Raw genomic sequence first — 19,795 nt, forward strand, 5'->3', positions numbered from 1 at the left:
ATAGGTGCTTTAAGATTTATTTTATTATAGATATTATAGATTTTATTAAGATTTTACAGGGAAAGCTCTCCATATAATTTAATTCATTTAATGTGATATATATTATTATATATACAATATTTTCATTATTATCAAAGGACTCTACATTATCCCTCTGTCAGTGCTGTTATTTTTTCCGTCTCTCCTCTCAACTTATGATTCAACTCAAAACATGTCATGAGAGTTTCCCTCTGAGGTTTGTGCAGTGACATCATTGCAAACATGCAACATGCTCCGAGCCGGCTAGAGTCAATAGTCATGGGGAAAGCATCTCCCATAATCTGGGGTCTGTGGGGCCCCCTAATTGCTTTATGTAATAATATGCTGCAGTGATGCGCTCTTCTGGGAGCCATGAATGTAAATGCCCCCCCCCCCCCCCTTCATCATCTCCTTCCTTCATTAAAACATAACGTCAGCACCATGCCAACAAAGGGACAATTCACAGAGGCTGGGAGCCCGGTTGGTACACATAGTGCTGGACTGAGGGACTGATCAAACACATTCAATGTTCCCTTTGGTTATTATTAGTAACCTGTGATCTAGTGTTTATTTCATATTTATTTGTTTATCCAGGCATGTCAATTAAGGACAAATCCCTGTTCGTAATGACAGGCTGGAATGGGGGCTCACAGAAACAATAAGTACCACTACAGTTAAATAATAATGATGTGTATAAATCTGTAAAAGAGAGAGAGCTCGGGGATAAGCTGCTCAGACACGTGAGGACTTGGACACGGCAAACGGCACAACAGATAGGTTTGCAGAAACAAGGACACCATTAAAGCAAATAGTGATTGGCTGAAAACCAAGCAAACATCCACACGTATTTATATGGTTGTGTTCCCCTTGACTGCCACATTTAAAATCAGTTCATCAAAAAAAAAAAAAAAAAAAAAACCATCAATGTTGGGTAAAACTGGGGAAATCAGCAGTGCTACAAATAACTTGAGTTTTCAGGGCTGCAACTTAACATTTTGTTGTTATTATTGATTAATTTGAGGATTATTTTTTGCAATTAATAGAGTAATTCTTTGGTCCATGAGATGTTGAAAATAATCTAAATTGCCATTAGAATTTGCGAGAGCCAAAGTGACATCTTCAAATTGCATCTTTTGTCCAACTTAACAGTTTACGAAAAGAAAGTCAGCAAATCGTCTCAATTAAAAATCTGGGAGAAGCTAATGTTTTGTATCTTGACTTAAAACATTTGACTGATTATCAAGATAGTGCAGAATAGTCCCATTTCCTGTTGATTAATTGCCTATTTTCTCAGCTATAGCCAGAGTCAGAATAAAAGACAGAAAAGAGAAGAGAGTGTTTGACTAAACGAGAAAAGAACAGCGGAGAGAGCTGCTCAGCTGTGTAATATCACATGAAATGTCTTGAATTAGCCGATGAACCCCTCTCCATCTTCAACCGGAAAAAGAAAAACCCACAGACATCCCCTCACTGAGCAGCCAGTTAGAGATGGCACAGTAAAGCACAGAGCCAGGCCAGCCATCGTCCCTCAAAGTCATCCTCGTCCTCAGCACTCTCTCGGCCCAAACATGTGGACAGCTGATTCTTCTCAGGGTGGCCTGAGTTTAAACACTGGTGCAGAGGGAGACTGGAGCGTCAGGAGAGGATCCACAGCTGCTGTCGAAGGACAACCACGTACGGAGGGGGTAGACGCTTTGCCTGGAAAGAAGTGAGAAAATAAGGCATATTCTCATCAATATATTTAAAAAGAAGAAAATTAAAGGGCCAAATGATCACCAAAACATCAACATACACTGCTAAATCATCTCAGAGGGAAACCTCGTAAACATTAAATTTAAGTTAAAGGAAAGTATGAAAAGTGGAGCTGTAGCTTTAAAATCTTGCAGTAACTTGAAAACTTGCAGTAACCAGCAGAGGGCAGACTTGCAGCTAAAGAGGAATAACACCCTCTGTGAGTGATAGGATCACTGTACCTTGTTACCCTAATGCACTTTGTGGTCCATTAGTAAACCTAATTTAATTTCATCATTAAGGTTGCAGGCATTTTGCCTTTAAAAGTCCCATCATGTATGGATTTATTCGTGCAGAGTATCTGTATTTCATTTGTGTGTGTGAGCAGGAGAAACAGAAACAGCATGCTAAGTGTCACAAGACAGATATGGCACATGTGGTGTGGATCAGGATTCATAAAACAGACTGACGTCCAATGTGATCTGTAAATTATTGTCATGCTGGAGGTGCTGAAGAACTTCTAAAGTTTCAGGCTTTGAATTTTTCTCCACTGTGTTTTTTTTTTTTTTTTTGAGTCTGAACACATGTTGACCATCACGCTTTCTTCCAGAGGCGGCTGCATTCTTGACCTAAAAAGTCCTCACAGTTGGTTTTCATAATCACACTGCCACACAGCTGACAGCAAGATGAGACCTTGTTTTTTTGGGGGCTTTTTTGGACATCTATCATCGTGCAGAGCTCAACCTTTATTTGTGAGCTCAAAAACACCCAAGTGTTTTCGTTGCAAGAGGCCAGTTTTGTGGAATTATATATATTATTTTGTGATATTATGAGAAATGTCCAGTTTCTTTCTTTGACTGGAGAGATACAACATTACACTGTCACCTTTGTTCAAGATGTAACTGGTACAGTACCATACATGGTACTGTACCATGAGCGCTTTCTGTTGTTCTATTCTATTGTTCAGTTGGACAAAGATTCAAATCTTCTTCTTTTGTGGGAATAAAAAGAGAGTGTGTGGCTATCTGCTCTGTCAGGACACAGCATGCTTTATTTGCAGACACATAATGAGCGGTCCCACGCTGAAAGAAAAGGCAGAAGATGATTTCTCCAGGAACGGTTCAGCATGCAAGTTTCACAATGGACTTTTCTTTTTTATTCTGAACAGACAAGGACTCAGAAATAATGGCCTTCTTCAGCGGCAGTTTGTTTAAAGGACAAATATAGAATATCGCTGTGTATGAAAGGAGCATAATAAAGATGATTTTTTTTATCAATAAATACATGATGAATCACAAGCTTGCTTGGTATTGTAACTTCTCAATCCTACCTCTAATTTAACTTTCTGTAAATAGAGATTATGTCACATTACATGTAAACATTTTGAGGTTTGTAAAATGCCTGAAACAATCAATGATCAGTTTGTCTGGTCTGTCCTGATGAGGACCCCCCCCCCCCCATAGACACAGATATATGTTGTGTAAATAAATCCCTTGAATTCATATGAAATGCAACAGCATGGAAGAGAAATGAGTATTGAAAAAGTTATAAAGAAGTTTTCCTTCAATTTTTTACAGATACTTTGTAAAAATTGATATTCTTATTGGCAAACTTTCCTAATTTCTGTCAGAACAGAAAGCGTTAAAAAAAAAAAGCTTTGCACAGCTCATTTAAACTGATATGTTGCAAACAGTCAGTCTAACTACATTATAAACTGCAGGGGATCAAATCGGAATCTGATTGAAAAATTAGCCCGGTGAAATCATGAAGCGTCCTGAGGAGGGTAGTGTTTGTTTTAAGGTGGCACGACAGTTAAAAACGTGTCAAACTCCAGTGGGGGGGGGGGGGGAGCAGCCTGGGATTTCCACAGTGGCCGAAAATGCGACCCCCGATTCATAGCCAGGGTAATAAAAGTGAATCAAACGCGTAACCTGCTGATTTCCCAGACTATAAATAACAATAACCAGCCGCTTCTCAGCAAAGTCCGCGGTGCCTCCTTAACTGAGTGCTGGCACTTCAGAATGGGGAGTGCAAGGGAGAGGGTCAGAAAGATTGGTGGGTGGGGATATAACCCTTTTGAGAGAGAGAGAGAGACAGAGAGAGAGAGAGAGAGAGAGAGAGAGAGAGAGGAAAAAAAAACTAAAAAAAAAAAAAATCACGTGTTTGGAGATCAAAGGAGATCCGCTTTGTAGAGGAGGAGGAGGGGGGGGGGTGAGAAAGAGAGAGGGAGAGAGAGAGGGAGCGTTTGCAGGCAGTGTAATTGACAAGGCTTGCAGTGGTGAAATAACACGCTTCAGCCCAGGCTCAGCTCTTATTGCACAATTCTGGCTCTTTGGACGCATCGCCCGCAGCGCGCATAGACCTGGTTTTCAGTTACCTTCCCCCGATTCATTAATCCGTGTGAAATTATGTCCCGATCGGCGCAGATCCAGCCGGCAAGATGATGATTTTACCGAGGAGAGGCTCAGGTCGCGTACCCGACTCGGTGGTCCTGGTGATCTTGGTGGTCGCCGCTTCTCTTGGTGCCGTCTTCGCCAAGGACACTGCCTTTGTGGAAGTGGTTCTGTTCGAGTCCAGTCCCAATGGAGATTATACTACTTACACGACTGGCTTGCAGGGACGGTTCTCCAAAGCAGGAGCCACTATCAGCGCGGAGGGGGAGATCGTTCAAGTACGTGTAAAGTGTCTTTTTCCTGCAGGGAGGGGGGGCAAGCAGCGGGTCCCGAGTAACACTACCGGGACCCGGGGGTAATTTCACCAAGCTGCCCGTCTTAAAACTTTTTCCACGGGGGCTGGGGGGCTGACGAGTTGTATATAGTGTGTGTGTGTGTGTGTGTGTGTGTGTGTGTGTGTGAGGATGGTACTAAGCTTGCAAAGCATATGCGGTCACAAGATGGCTCCTATCTTGTGGAATTCATTCACAGGGAAAACATGCTCTTGCAGGTTATTGTGTTGATGTCTGGAGCTCAGTCCTCGCTGGTTGAACTGCCCTCATCCCGAAACGCAACGGGTTTTCCCACGAAGCGATAAACCCTGCATCGCCCCCCCCCCCCCCCCGCAAAAAAAAAAAAAAAAAAAAAAAGTTTGTGAACTTTTTTTTTTTTCCTCCCCCTCTCTCCCCTCCTCTACCACCCCCCTCCTCTTTCTCTTCACCGGAGCAGGCTTTACGCGTTTTCACAGCGGGACTGCGAGGCCACTGCTTCGGCTTCAGTTCGGACTCTCAATCCGCTTCGGCGGCGACTTTTCGGTCGAACCGCGACCTTTGGGTGCGCAGAGCCGCGTCCAGCAGCCGCGTCCCGCCGCCCGCAGCCGTCACCGGCGCTGGCTTTGAAGTTGCATGCAACTGGTAACTTTGTCAAGGCTTTGGGAAAAATAAACATAAATAGGAAGTGAATGAGTGGTCATCATGGAGGAGGCGCCCCCCCCCCTCCTCTCATGTTCCATCTTTTATTTCCTAGCCCCCCCCCCCCCCCCAAACATGACAAGTGCACTTGGCCGGAGCTGTTGAAGCTCGGATCAAGCGGCCAACTCTGGTAGAGCAGAAGTCACTAAAATATGAAGCTTTTCCTTCCAGTGCCAAGTGTTTATTTGGAGTTTTATAATTCATTTGGGGGGGGGGGGGGGTGTAGTCATGTGCCAGGGATTTCATGTTTCATGTTTTATTTCCTGACCACTAACATCTTCTGAGTGATTGAAGTTTGGGATTTGTTTTTGAATCTCTCTTGGAAAGTGTAAACTGATGTACCCAGAGATGAAAGTTGAGGTGTCACTGCATGAAGATGGAGGTTGAGTATTTTTGTTGTTGTTGTTGTTGTTGTCGTCATCTTTTCTATGAATGCCAGTAGCTGCTGAAGTGTGGCCTTGGACTGGAGAAAAACCATTCAGCTCCATGAGATCATTGGTTTGTGTTGGGAGGGCAGGTTTCAGTGCAGCCTTTGGTGAGAAGTGATGAGGGCAGGGCTGGGCTGGGGGGGGGGGGGTTATATGCAGCAAATACTCATTTTTTCAAGTTTAATCATCACGTTGCATTGCACGGCCGATTGTGTCGTTCTGTTTTATCAGCACCCTGCATGAGCCGTCACATGCAACGAGTTCAGACAGTTATTCATTTGCACGTTTGCTGATACTGAACCGACACAGCTGGTTGCATCCCCCGTCCATCCCTCGCCACTCCGCAACAACGGCTGCATCAGCCACACAGCAGCATGGGCTCCAGTGCACAACTGCATTTTTTAAAATTTATTTATTTTTTGCTCTCCTAAAAACTCTTTACTTTGAGAGAAAGATGATATGTGGGGATCAAATTAGGGGATACTCAGCACAAAAATGGCCCCTGTTTACACACAGTGATGGCCATTTGGCGCCACTTGGTAACCACACAGAAATGTCGGACCTCAGCTTTACATCGAAAACCACATCTATTTAGGTTTGCTTTCTTTGCTAACATAGCTTCTGACCACTTAGAGGCAGCTTATATTTTGTCAGGCTATAATGAGGGGCAGTTTGTCCATCGCAGTGTACTGTCTTGAATTTCTTAGTGTATATTCTACCAAAGATTTATGAAAGCTGAAACTGACAATGAACGACAACCGTACAACCTGAAAAGTATAATTTTAAAACCGGTATCAAATTCCCCACTTGCAGATTCTATACTTGTGAAATAACATCGCAGTAACGTGTTGGGACATTGCTGCGGTGTTGTAACGGATATAGTTTTACCCTGGAATTGGGTTGAACGCAAATATTTAGGTTCTGGTGCGTTCAGTTGTCCGCACTGACCCCTGCAACCATTGCACTTGTCTACTTTGTGCTCCAAAGGTCTGAGCCTTCTCGTGCACAGGGAGTCTCGTGCTTGATTTGGTCTGCCCGAGGTTTTATGGGTTCTCTCCTCTGCAGTTTGGACAGAGCCCTGAGGGGTTTGCATTACCTTGTGTGTGTACAGTAGTGACCAGACCTCAGCAGGTATGGGTTCAACTACAGGGGAAAGGGGGGGCTTGGCAGTTTTCCTGAGCAAAGACCCAACCACAGCCTCTGCTCATACAGTCCCAACTCCCCTTTGCTAATTCCCTAAAGCTAACACCCGCTCAGCTCTGCCTGAAGAGTGTGAAAAGTGGCACATGTTGCTGGGGCCAAAAATAATAAATTAAGTTAATTTGCTTCTCACTCTGCTCTAAAGGGTGGGGGGAGGTGGGGCATGACGACACAGATCTGGCCACAGTGCCAAAAGCAAGGGCTTCCCAAGCCAGTTCTCTGATTGCTCCAGTTTTGACTCTGTAATAGCAAAGATATCAAAGTGTCCTTCAATCAGTCTGTCAAGAAATAAGACTGAGTGTGTTTCCTTAAGATCGTATTCACAGCAGCGGCTGTTAGCTCGGATTCTTGGCGGCCAGAGGACGGCAGGCTGTCCATCCCGTCAGGTGGTTAATTGTATTCACCCCTTGTCCCAGATTGAAATACTTCCTGATTACATTACGTTGATGGTGAAATGGAAAGGCGCCCAGAGAAACTGAGCACCTGCAGTGACGATAGCCTTGCGATACCGTTCCTCTCATTAGCAGCAGCTCTGAGTTAGCAGCTCTGTTAAGCCTGTTAAGCGGGGCCGTGATGGCATGACCAAATCATCCCCGACACCCAGGTGCGAGCACGGACGCCGACATTGGCGACGGATGCATAACGGACTGAAACGGCTCTACCTCCAGATGGGCTGATAATCAGATTTCAGGAACAGACAGACGGCTTGTCATTTTATTTTTCCACATTCGCATCGTGGCTGACGGCGCTCACACAGGCCTCCCGATAAGAACGCGCGTGATGCGAAGGGAGACGCCATCTGCTGTTCATCATTCTCTGTTATCTCCCAGACGCCAAATTGTCTTTCCTGTTGCGAGATGAGCGGCGATGCTCTGCACGAGCGCACATCTGCCTCTGATTTCCAGCGGGCCCGTGCTGTCAGCATGTGAGTGAGGAGCTGAGGCAGGGACGTGGCAGGGGCACCCAGAGGACCAGATGGAACTCATAGTGTCGTCGGCCAGAACCAGAGGGAATAATGTGGCTTTCGCCTGCTTCCTCTCCGGAGGGACACAGAGCATCCCCTGAATCCAGCGTCAGGAAGAAGAGGCTATAGTTTCCCCAACACCCACGAGCTGTTTCACCTTTGAACTTCATCTCCATGTGCATGAAGTGCCAGTAACTATAGCTGGGAGACTTCATGATGTGGTTCTTTGAAAGTGGCAGTTTTTTTTTTTTTTTTTTTTTTCCCCTGACTGGATGTGCAGGGGGAAAGTGGTGGTTTTGAGCTAAGACAACGATGAGCTTAAATACTGGAGCTCCTACCTTGGAGCTGGCAGGAGTTGTGTCGCTCTGCATTTAGACTATAATGAGAGCTTTAGTGGTTTAAGGCATCCAGCGCGCTTTCTCACCACAGGCTGGAAACCCCAAGAGGCCATAATGGGCCGGTCCCAGACGGGAGGTGCCAGGGATCGGGCCACTCCCAGCGCCAAAGCAACAGTAGCAGTACACAAACGCTGGTTTAAAAGGTTAAAAGTGCTGCTCCCTACTTTTTTCCATTTATTGGCTTGGCGGTTGCAGCTGTATTTTGAGTGCTATCGTCTCTTAACCGCCACCCTGTTTCACTTTCATGTCCCAGCCAAAGTAATTTGAGGCTGCGTTTCTCCCCTTTTCGGAATAGAACAGACTAAACTGTTTTTCTCTTTCTCTTGCTTAACACCCCACTCCCACACACGCTCTCACCCCTCACCAACAGTCTGCTCTTTTTGATGCAGCCAAAATTTGTCGTGCATCCTGCATTGCATGAGAAAGACTCTGACTGATGATTGCAACTATTTCTTTACCCGCATGCACTGAATTGTCACTTCAGTCGTATCATCGTTCTCTGGCAAGCTTCGCCGCATATTGTCCCCCGCCCCCCTCTCTCCCATTATTTCTTGAAATTTCTGAAAATATAAATGTATAACAATGATTTTAGGATTCTGTTTTCAGCCATCCACTGAAAACACAGTTTGCCCACGGTGAACATCCAGGTGTATGTCAGTCTTAAATCGCCTAACTTCCTCTTGGATCTCTTTCTGCTTGTCCAGACTTATTTTAATTGGCCGACACTGTCTCCCAAACCAGTGGCCCCTGTTTCCTCTCCTGCCCCTGGCACATTTACTCTGCCTTCTCCTGTGTCTTTTCTCCCTGAGCCTCTCATTCCCGCTCACTGCACAGCTCCACCTGGAACAAGTGCATGTTGGTACTGGTGGCCCCAGTAGCTATGTTAGTTTCCACTGGGCTGAGTGGCTGAGCCGATCTTTGATGTTCCACTCCAGGAGAGATTAGCAGTCAGCGCTGGTACTTGCTGCTGCTGCTGCTGCTGCTGCTGCTGCTGCTGCTGCTGCTGCTGCTCCTTTCTGTCCAGCATCCAGGCCTCTCCCAGGGGGAACCCTATTCCCCCACGTTGCTCTCCTCCTGATCTGCTATCGATTATGTGTCCGGGCTCATTTGTATGAATGTCTTTTGTTTGTCCTCAGCTTTACACTCCAAATGATGAGGAAATGTTAATTCATCTTTGCCCTGAGGCTGTGATTTTTCTGCGATGAATACTGGGAAGTGCACCACGACAGAGCGTCACACCTTGACGGGTGAAATAAATGAATATGAATATGAATATGAATATGAATATGAATATGAATGAATCAATTTTTTTATTACCCTGACTCATCGTCAGCCATATTATTTTTGAAGCATATTTGCAACAAAGATAAAGAAAGATCTGAAGTGGGTGTTTTCACTTTCTGAATAGCCCCTGGTGAGCCTATGTGCGTTTGATGAAACGGTGCTGAAAGGCCCAGTCCATCCCATCGGCCCACATTTTTATCCACTGACACAGAGGGTCTGCAAAACAAAAGGCTAAGGGGTCGAGGGTTATGAAATGACAATGCTCACAGTGGCTCGTCCAGGCAGAGGCATGCTTTGTTGTTTGCCAGGAATGTGCTGACTAACCATGGAAGGCCACAACGCCAGCCTCCCCTTTTGTTGTACGTTTTTTGGCCAATAGACTGGGAAGGTAGCAGTGGAGCTGCGAGTCCATTTCCCTGCCTCCTTCTCCTCCTGCCTCTCAATATACTTGTATCCTTGTACCCTCAGTCCTTTTACTACTCGCATTTGTTTTCGTGAAAGGAGAGGTCTTATCACAGATCTGTCCCACTCACCCAAGTTCAAGAACACAGGGTTCAAAGTTCTTTCTTTTGTGTACATCATCACATAATTATCAGCCTTTGATGTCTAAAAACATAATGTTAATGAGGATCTTGTCCTCTTGTCATTTTGATTCATGCTAACATGTTTTAGCCCTCGTTTCAATTTCTGTGGTTATTGTTCACAGAAGCCATTACTGGCTTTGTGCACATGATCACCCTCGACCTAATGCATCATATTAATGTAGTGAGGCTTCTCCTGACAGGCCCTCTGTCAGAAACCCTGCCATTTTTCTTTCTCCTTCTTTTGTTTCTTCTTAATGGATTCCCACGCAACCGTGGCAAAGGTCATTTACAGGGGTGCCAGATGGGGACGAATCAGTTTCAGGTGGAAGCTCCATCCCCATCATGTTCATCTCTGCCCTTTCCCTCCCACCCTAGACCGGTTTCTAGAGCCTCTCTCAGGTAGTTGTTCCAGTAATGAGGAAAATCCAGGCTGCAACACAAGGGGGCCAGAAGTATGATGGATTGGACTTGCTTGTCCACATGAGAACAAGCTGGGTTATCTCTGCATTCTTCTTTTCTTCTGCTGCATGTCTTCTAGCTCCACAGTGAAGATATATTGCTGCATCTTCTCCCTGTCGCTGAAGCTGCGCCCTAGATTTTTTAAAATGAGAGATTAGCTCTCTTTTTTATGTCCCAGCTTCACGGCTATACAGAAAGATACTGGATATTACACGGGGTTTTCTTTTTTCTCTTCACTGCCTTGTTTGCTAAAAAACAATTCTTGTAAATTTTAATATTTACTTTTACTTTTGCAGGATGGCTCATTTTGTGCAGTGTAGTTGCAACAAAGGATAAGCTGAGTCACTATTTCTGCAGTGATAAGAGTAAAACCTTAATCTGAAAAGGTCAGGTGTAACTTTTCCTTTTATGAATCTACAAATGTAGTACATTCACTGGCATACCACGCCAATAAAAGCTCCATAATACAGCCAATGGCTTTGATAAAGCCTGCACAATTCCTCCTGTACTTCCCTTGGACCCCCAGCGACTGCTCAGGCCATGCTGCCTGCCTCTCCAGGCCCTGGACCCTGAACAGGGAGGGGCTTGCAGGGCTGGATGAATAGCTGCCGGGAGTCGTGCTGCGGGTGTAAACCACATGAATGTGCCGCCTGAGCAGATAGGATCAGGCGAGGCGGGGAGGCCTGGGAGGCCGCGTCGCTCGGCGCAGCTCCACGCGCTAACATCAAAGGCAGTGCCGAAGGGGATGGTGGAGGGGAGGAGGGAGGAGAGTGAGTGAGTGAGTGAGTGAGGGAGGGCCGGGCCAAACTCTTCAAAGGCCTCTCTGACTAATGCCGGCCCAGATATGCGGCGCAGCAAAACTCAATGATGATGTAATTGTAGACCTTCGAGCTAAATCCGCTCCCATGCAAATAAAGGTGGAGGTGTTCCCTTGCACAAGCATGGTGAGAAAAATACTTTGAGTGTTTGGTTGAACCCAGAGACTTAAGAGCAGCTCGCAGGCGAAGGTGTTAGGTCACCTCCTGACGCTCTGCTAACGCAAGGATCCTGGTGAAGAAAGTTTTATTTACATTTTTGATGGAGGACTTGGAACAGGAAACCATTTTTATCAGATTTCAGCAGATATTTTAATCCACTGGGCGTTTCTAAAGTACACAACAGGTGGAACAGAGTTGACTCTGTTCTTTGTAAAGTTTATACAGGGCCTGTGTGTGTGTGTGTGTGTGTGTGTGTGTGTGTGTGAGGCAAAGAGTGTGTGCACGTACTTCCCTTGTAATGTGTGGTAAACCAAGCGTGACCACGGATCCTTTCAAAATGCCCCCATGATCATCAGGCTGATAACTCATTGACAGCTCCCATGACAGTCGAGAGGCACACACACACACTGCAGGAAAGTATCTATCTTGTTGAGAGCGCACAGCAATAACTCACTGTTGATTCAGTTTGCCAAAGGTTATTTGCATGCCTCTAGCTCCTTTTTTATAGAGAGATCCTGCTGTTTTGCTGCTAAGAAGACCCCTCAGTTTGCCGCCTGTGCCTGTGTTTACACTGAATCAATCAAAGCTGGCATGATGACGCCCCGGTGTGTGTGATTTTTTTTTTTTTTTTTGATAGCACGGGCAGCGATCTGGAATCAGAGGTGTGACGTGTAACACAGCAGTGTGGACGTCTCTCCCGCTAGACGGGCTCTCCCGTTTACACAGTTGATCTGTCTCTGTGACTATCTCCACCGCCGGCACGTAGGTGGAGCGACAATGCCCTTCCATTTCGTCTTTGTACCGTTTATACAGAAGAGCGAGGGGGAATAAAGGTGCAACACTCCTGCCCTGAAGAGGCTGTGTAACAGGGGATACACATTCAAGTTCTTTTCTCCTCACCCTTGTTTTGTGATTTCATGTCCCTTTGATGTTGAATTAGCAGTAAACAGCTGCACTTTTATTTATTTGAGTTCATGTGGAGGTCGGTCTTTTAACTCCTGCATCCTGGGTCGGACTCTGAAGTCAGGACTACAGCACAAAGCCTTTGTTGCTGCCTGTAAAGAAGAGATCCCCTTGTTTCCAGCAGTGTAGACTGTAGCAATTCATGACCATCACAAGACCATCCAGCTAATAGCTGTAGTTGAATGGTTAGAGACAAAACACAGTTCATACCAAAGCTTCCTTTTATGGCTGCTAATAACAGCTCTTTTCTTTATCAGTTCACCTTTTGTCTCTGTTTTTCAGTTCATTGTTTAGGTTGTAGAATGTCAATAAACAATCAAAAACGCCCCCAAAAATTCCCCCTGAACCCTAAGAAATGTTTTTTAATAGCTTGTTGTCCAAACACCGGCTCCAAAACCAAAGATATTCGATTTCCTGTGATGTACAGCAGAGAGAAGTAACCTGCTGTGTTGCTTGATAAATGGATTAACAATTAGTTGATTTTTAGAGTAGTGATTGGCTCTGATTTGCTGACTGACCGGCTGTCACTGGAACTCCAGAGGGAAGCCTGGGAGTGGAGATGTAAAACTATACTGAGGTGGTTTTTGGTGCCTTAAACCACAGTTAACAAAAAAAAAACCAACAACACTGGAAAAGTGTAAAATATGGGACCTTTAAGTAACTTCCGACTAATTACAGCACTATGTCCATGATTTTGCTAGCAACAGTCTACAGATTCAGCTGCTGGCAATTACTTTTATTGCTTCAATTAATATTTATTGATGATAAATTAATTGTTTGGAATCAGCTAGTTAATGCAGGTTTCATATTCAGTCTTGTTTTTGTTCTGGGCTATGTGCTACAAGCGAGCCAGCCTCTTAAAAATATTTAATAACACTGCATTAAAACACTGGAAGCAGTTCCTGATAAAGGAACCTCATCACTGAGTGAACTGCAAAGCATCATGCACAGAAACATTTGTAGCCGGCAGCTTCATATAATTGAATCCACACTGAGATTTTGAGTTAACAATCGTATTGGCTGCATTTCAGTCAATTTGCAGGTTCATCTGTGAGGTGTTGCTGTTAGGTGAAAACTGCAACTGGATGTCATGCCATGGATCTTCAAACCACAGATATTCTATAAAACACTGTGGGAAACTGTACAAAGCATAGAAAACCACTGAAGCAAAGCTGTGAGGCAGACTGTCTTGATGTACAATTATTTAAAGCATCCAAATGGGATTTTCTTAAATTTTAATGTAGACTTTCTTTACCATAAGTTTGCCCCATGCAGCTGTAACATAGGGAAATATAGATATTGGCTTGGGACTCTGTCTGTACTCGCTATATAAATTATTCAGACTTGGACTTTTTCTATACACACCAGGGCATTTTAATTCATACCATAGAGTGTTTGCAGAAGATCTCTTAGATGGGCAAGATAGAAACGTGCAAATGGAGTAGAGATGTCTGGACAGTATCTATAAAGACCGTGGTCAGTTAGACTAATGGATATGACATTTTCCATCATGCAAATTGTATATGCAATCTTGGATTCCTGCTTCCCCACTCAACCCCTTCCTCCAAAGCCCCCTGGCTCAATGTGAACCTGAGTGTATATGAAAAGGTCAGGACAATTACTCCTGGCCAGCTGTGTCCATTTCTGTGCCCTTGCAGTCCATCTGTTCACCTCTCATTGCTAACCCTGAAAGTTGTTGTCAGGAAAAATGTCAAGGTATTTTTTTTTTTTTTTTTTTTTTTCCAGGATACATTTTTTTTTCATACTTAGATTGCAGGTCACTAACATTAGGGAAAATGGGAAGGAACAATCCGTTTGTTTGGAGTGAGATGGGTCACTGTGCTTTCTTCATCTCACCCCTTCTCCTCTGTTTATCCAGGTTCATTCTGCTGTCATACATCAGTGTGAAAGCTGCACTTTTAATTTTTAGCTGTTTTTTTTTTTTAGGCACCAAAGAGATCTTGGCTATTCTTTGCTTTGCAGTGCCGGGGCCGTTTGTCCAAACACACTTGGCTCGCTAATGATAACTTGTCCTTGGACATGTCAAGGAGTCTAATTTCCCAGAATGCCATTTTGAGAGAAACAAGAGATCAAGTGGGAGAAGACGGGAATGACGGAAAAAGAGGGGCCAATACAGCCTTTTGCTATTCCGTCTGCATCCCACAGGCATGTGACAAAGTCAGATTGTCACCCCTGGGGTGACATGCATCCCGCAGGCATTTCGAAGTAAACACATCCCAGAGAATGTGGCTCTGAGATTTGGATAGTTGCCTCACCAGTCGGTTGGAGGCAACGCTCTCTCCCGTATAACAGATGAAGGATGATCTGTAATTTGTATATTGTAGATTTATCTACTCAAAAGACAAAGCTCAAATACATTTTTTATCTAGGCATCGTTTAAGGGAATAGTTGGACATTTTAGGAGATGTCTTGCCCAGAGTTAGATGAGAAGATTAGTACCACTCTCATATCTTTTCATTAAATATGAAGCTAGAGCCATCAGTTGGTTACACACATTAATTCCTGATTAAAGATTAATTGGCTCATGTACATTTTTTTTAATATATGCTAAATGCAAACAGTTTGGTATATCATGCATTGAATGTTTTGGCACATTGGATGCGATGTGTTTTGCATTTGCAGGACACAAGCACCGCACCTTCCCATTAAGCTGCAACAGGCAACAGCAAGTTTTGTTGGCAGCTTCAGTATATTAGTAATTAAAATCTGATCAGATAAAACATAATGTCTTGTCACGTATCAGGGGAGATGTTTTAAAAGTTTGAACCCCTTATTACTAATCAACACCCATCTGAGCAAACTGACAATGCCTTACTTCCTAAAAAATGACTCACACCATTTGTTCTAATGGCTTCCAGTAAAACAAATTGCTCAGAAGGGCTTTTATTTGGATTTTACAGTAATGTCTTCACACTCCACTGAGGTTGCACTGCTACCAAAATGCTAACAAGAGGTTTGTGTCAATTTAATCTTGCCGACCATTCCTTCTAAAACTTTTGTGATTTGATTTTACACCAGACTGACCTTTTGCCTAGGTCGAAATCATTTTCCATTTGCAACCCCATGTAGCATATCTGGGTCAGCTTTTCTGCAGCATCGCCCCAAGCTAAACTCATGGAAAGAGGATTTGGTAAGCTACTGATGCATACATTTGTCATAATTATTGTTTTGCAAAAACTGGAGTTAGAATTACCCAAGCAACGGGAAGGCTTCAGAATTCAAATTAGAGTGTGGGATTGAGCTTTAAAGTTGTGGAGAAGGGCTGTTTTTCTGTTCTTGGTTATTGCATCCCAGCAAACATCGTTTGCAATCTACCCCCTGATGGCTGGTCTTGGTTGCTCATGTATGAAAAGCTTGAGTTGGCATGGTGCATTTGTTCTCTCCTGAGTTGGGGCGGCATGGGAGACAGGTGAGGAAAACCCCTGAGTATACAGTGTGTTCTCATCACAGACCTGAAAACAAGACAAACAACAAAGCATTTGAGTGCGTTTTAAAGCACTATCTCCTCTAATTACATCACAGTGAAGCACAAAATGGTGAATGCAAGTACATTTCTCTCTCTCATCATTCCTTCCCTCCCTTTCATAAGTTTTTTCTCGCTGTTTTCTGCTCTCTTTCTCTCTCGCTGTCTTCTCTCTCTCTCTCTGTTGAGCATAGGAGGGGAAGCGCGGGGGGGGGGTAAATGTGAGACCACACATGCTGTGTCAATGTTTGCTGGAATAATTAGAGACAATGTGGGCCAATAACGGGAGGAGTGCAGTAACCTGAACTCACTTTGTTCTGCCCCGGCAGCAACACAAAAGCCATTCAGCGATGCACAGATCCGTGGGCTCAGAGCAGGAGCAACTGCACTTTTAGCCGGCGCAGTGCACGGCGCTGAGGATCCACAGAAAAATGGATTTGTTTCTATGGAACCTGAACGCTCCGCCCTCACTTTGCCGCTTTGTCTCGGCTCAAAGTGACGGTGATGTCACTCCAAAGGCCTTTTAAGCACTGCCTGTACATCCCTGCCACCACCCCACAAAAAAACACACCCCTACCCCCTTGTCACCCTCCCCAGTCGACCAACACATGGCCCTGGCTCTGAGGGCCCTTTTTAACTAGAGGATATCCGGCCGCTCGGTATGCAAAGAGCCTGTGGATTCCTGACACGAGTGCTAGAGCTGGACTCAGAGGTGACTTTCAGCGTAGACAGACAACTGTTGGATTAGCAGGACACTTTGCGTTGACTCTGAGCCAATAGGAGGAAGCCTGGCCAGGAGCAGGGCATACTTGGTCAAATGCAGGCTAATAGATTCTTTTGAGCCACATATATTAGATTACATTTGAAGTATTCCAGTGCTGCTTGTGTCCAGCGTGACTTACGGTATGCACAGCAGAGTAGAAAGGATATGCAAAAGGGGGAACTGAAGGAAGACAAGTAAGAGCTCAAAATGAACTGGAAGGGATTTTTATACTTCATCATAAGCCTGAAATATTGTCTCTTGCATGGGAGAGACAAATGTGATTATATGCCTAAAGATCCCCAAACAATGCACGCTAAATGTTGGCTAAACCGTGGGTGTTTCCCCTGGCTGTAGCAGAGTGACCCGCTGCTGTGCTCACACCCCTGGTTGGACCAACTGGTTTGTCCCCCTCCGATGTCCATCTTGAAAGGGGACACCGCTATGGGATGCATACATCCCCTGGAGGTCGCTGGAGTCATTGTGGCACCTGTCCTTTCCACTCTCAGCCCGTGTCAACAGCTCAGATTTATTTACATTCACTCTTGTTTTCCACAGAACTGAACGAGGAGCAGTGCAGGACTGCTTTTGTGTTTTTGGAAATAATTTCTGCCGGTTTTGTCGGTCGATGGAGTTTGTGCTCGTGAGTCTGTGCTGCAGGGTCCCTGCAAGATCTCGCAGACGAAGCACTGCAGTAGTTCTTGGTGAAGACAACAATATTCTGTACCGTAGTAATCTTGTTTGGACACAGTACCATGTCTTTATGCTACTTTTCATGTCATATTTAAGGCTACTTGTCTGTGAACTTGATCGCAGTTCCTTTTTGTTTGTTTTTTCAACACAACCACATGCAAATCTCACAAGGAGCTGGTTTGGTTCCAAAATATATACGGTATAGACTTAATGCAGTTTGCGGGTATTTCCCTCCAGGAATAACTCGTCCTTTAGCTCTTGGCGCAATTTATATTTATTATTGTTCAGTTTAGCTCGACAGAGCCTCCTCTTCTCTCCTTTTTTAGCCTTGGGATACACAGCAGCTTTCGTTTTTTTTTTTCCTTCTAACCAATTTTCTTTCTTTAATCACTTTCAGATTCCCTCTGTCTCCTTCTCATTCTTTTCTTCGTCTCCTTGCCTTTTTCTCCTCCCCTCCTTTCTCCTTCTCCTCTCCCTCTATCTCCTTCCACTGGGCTGATGTTCTGTTCTGTACTCGTGGTTGGCAGTGCGCTCCTCATCACAGCTTGTGTTTCTTCTTATCTGCAGTTCTTTTATCAGTGGCTGCCACACATGCCCAAGAGAAGAAGAAGAAGGGGGTGGGGGCAGCTGATCCTATCAGCAGGTGGAGATTTCGCCACCAAGTTCAGGGGCCCCAGTGTGGCCGGAGGAGAGCCAGACCGGAAGGGTCTGACATAGGAGCAGGCAATGTGAACTCTGAACAATGTGAACCCCACTGTCATCTGAACACCTGCCTTTTTAGTTTCTCAAGTCATCACACAAAAGTGACACAAGTCGTTTTTCTGCACCACACTTCAAAGAGTTTTCTTGTCAAACAGCACAGGCAGTAATGTGTTCTTCTTTGAACTTGTTGATGAAGTAGCACTGATTGTGCTATTCGCCTTGAGCCATAGTCAGCAGCAGAATGTTATGCTGAATGCTTCAGTGTTATGGTAATGTGCTGCTCTCTGTGTCCTGGAGTAATTATGTTTGTGTTTAATGGTGTCACTTTGATGTGTATATGTCAGCATTCCAACACTATGAACCCCAGACACACCCAACCAATGACAGCAAAGATTTCTCAAGAGGAAATATATAGTTCAAAAAGGCAGCTGTTAATGCTGACGTTGGCTAGTTAGCAATAGCAAAATTTACAAATAGCTCCTTTAAAATAAATTATGTTGCTAATTACCAACCAGTTCTAATGTTTGGTCCCTTGCACCAAGGATGTGCAGTGTCATATCAGGTCTTTGCACCACAAAACGGACAAATCCTCGATGTGAAGGGAACGTGAGCAGGGAATGGCGGGGAGAGAACGGTGGGTAAACCAAAGCACAGGCTCACAAAAGCCTAAAATGATATCGCTGGTGGATATCTGGATGCTTGGGATGCCTTGGATGGCTGCTGTACACTTTTGGCTTTGTCTTTGCAGGGATGAATAGAGGCCTCTGTGGTAGTGATGACAGGCTTCTCCGGGCTGGGCCCTGGCTGGCTGGCAGATTAGGTGCTGGAGGTCGGAGAGACTTCAGCTCTCTCATAGGGGCAGAAGCCTGACAGGGGATGCTGGTCGTCCTGGTTCTCTCTACAAAAGACACACTGTTCTCTGCCTCTATGACTGGCCCTTGTTATTGTGACATGCCAGGTACACGTTTACACACAGGTTCAGGTGGGAGCCAAGGGTCCGCAGCGCCAACTACGTATATCCCCCACCTGTATTTGATGTTTTGACATGGTTATAGGGTTGGTTTCCAGATGTTGGATTGCTGATATGATGGAAGTGAGGATATGGTTTACCTCAACAGCTTCTGTAAAGAAATTACTGAACAATATTATTTAGCCTGTCTTTTATGTTGTTTGCTGGGTAAATGTTTCAAGGAGATATATAATCCACCAGATTAAATAAAACTGTTCCAATTATTGAACATTATTATTTTTGCAGAGCTGTTGAAAATCTATTCCAGTCACATCCTGAGGGCAACACTTCAGGACAGTAAGTGTTGACTGATCAAGGCTTTTTCAGACATATGAAATTGATTTAGTATGAGTGCATTTAACTTTGCAACTCTGAGGTTCCCATTGATCAGAGGATTTCAAGCTTTTATTCAGCACAGATGTTTGAAATTGACTAGTAAAGAGATTATAAACAGTGACAATAACGCTTTCTATTCCTAACTGAAGGCCACTGTTCGCTGGTTCAGAGTTAAGATGTAGCGTGGACGTGTTGCATTCAGGTCTTATGCTCGCCTACTGAAGCACAGGAGGGCGTTTCAGCAGAGAAGGGGCCGCCATGGCTGTCCTGAGAGGTTTCATCATCCTTCATTCTGCTCTAATACAGCACCACATAGCTGGCCAAGACAAACGTGAGGTAAACAGACTGCTCACTGGACTGTGTGACTCACGCTGTAGTATGCCTGCGGCGTGCCCTGGGGAC

The 19,795-nt window shown here is 44.7% G+C and overlaps 2 protein-coding genes across 3 annotated transcripts in view; both read left to right on the plus strand.

The window, feature by feature from the left end:
- The window catches only part of LOC139624533 (coiled-coil domain-containing protein 60-like), a 66,586-nt gene extending 62,744 nt beyond the window's left edge, over nt 1-3,842 (plus strand). The window contains exon 16 of the mRNA XM_071483727.1: nt 2,810-3,842. Within this exon, the coding sequence (XP_071339828.1) occupies nt 2,810-2,817 (8 nt within the window). The 3' untranslated portion in view covers nt 2,818-3,842. The remainder of the gene's footprint in view (nt 1-2,809) is intronic.
- A 347-nt stretch (nt 3,843-4,189) lies between these two features.
- Nucleotides 4,190-19,795, plus strand: part of znrf3 (zinc and ring finger 3) — a 69,381-nt gene continuing 53,775 nt past the window's right edge. For both annotated transcript variants that reach the window (XM_071483719.1, XM_071483720.1), the window contains exon 1: nt 4,190-4,420. In XM_071483719.1, coding sequence (XP_071339820.1) covers nt 4,190-4,420 — 231 coding nt within the window. The remainder of the gene's footprint in view (nt 4,421-19,795) is intronic.

Source organism: Trachinotus anak, unplaced genomic scaffold, assembly GCF_046630095.1.
Source record: "Trachinotus anak isolate AG129_WGS33_773 ecotype Australia unplaced genomic scaffold, CSIRO_AGI_Tana_v1 ptg000008l, whole genome shotgun sequence".
Taxonomy (NCBI): Eukaryota; Metazoa; Chordata; class Actinopteri; order Carangiformes; family Carangidae; genus Trachinotus; species Trachinotus anak.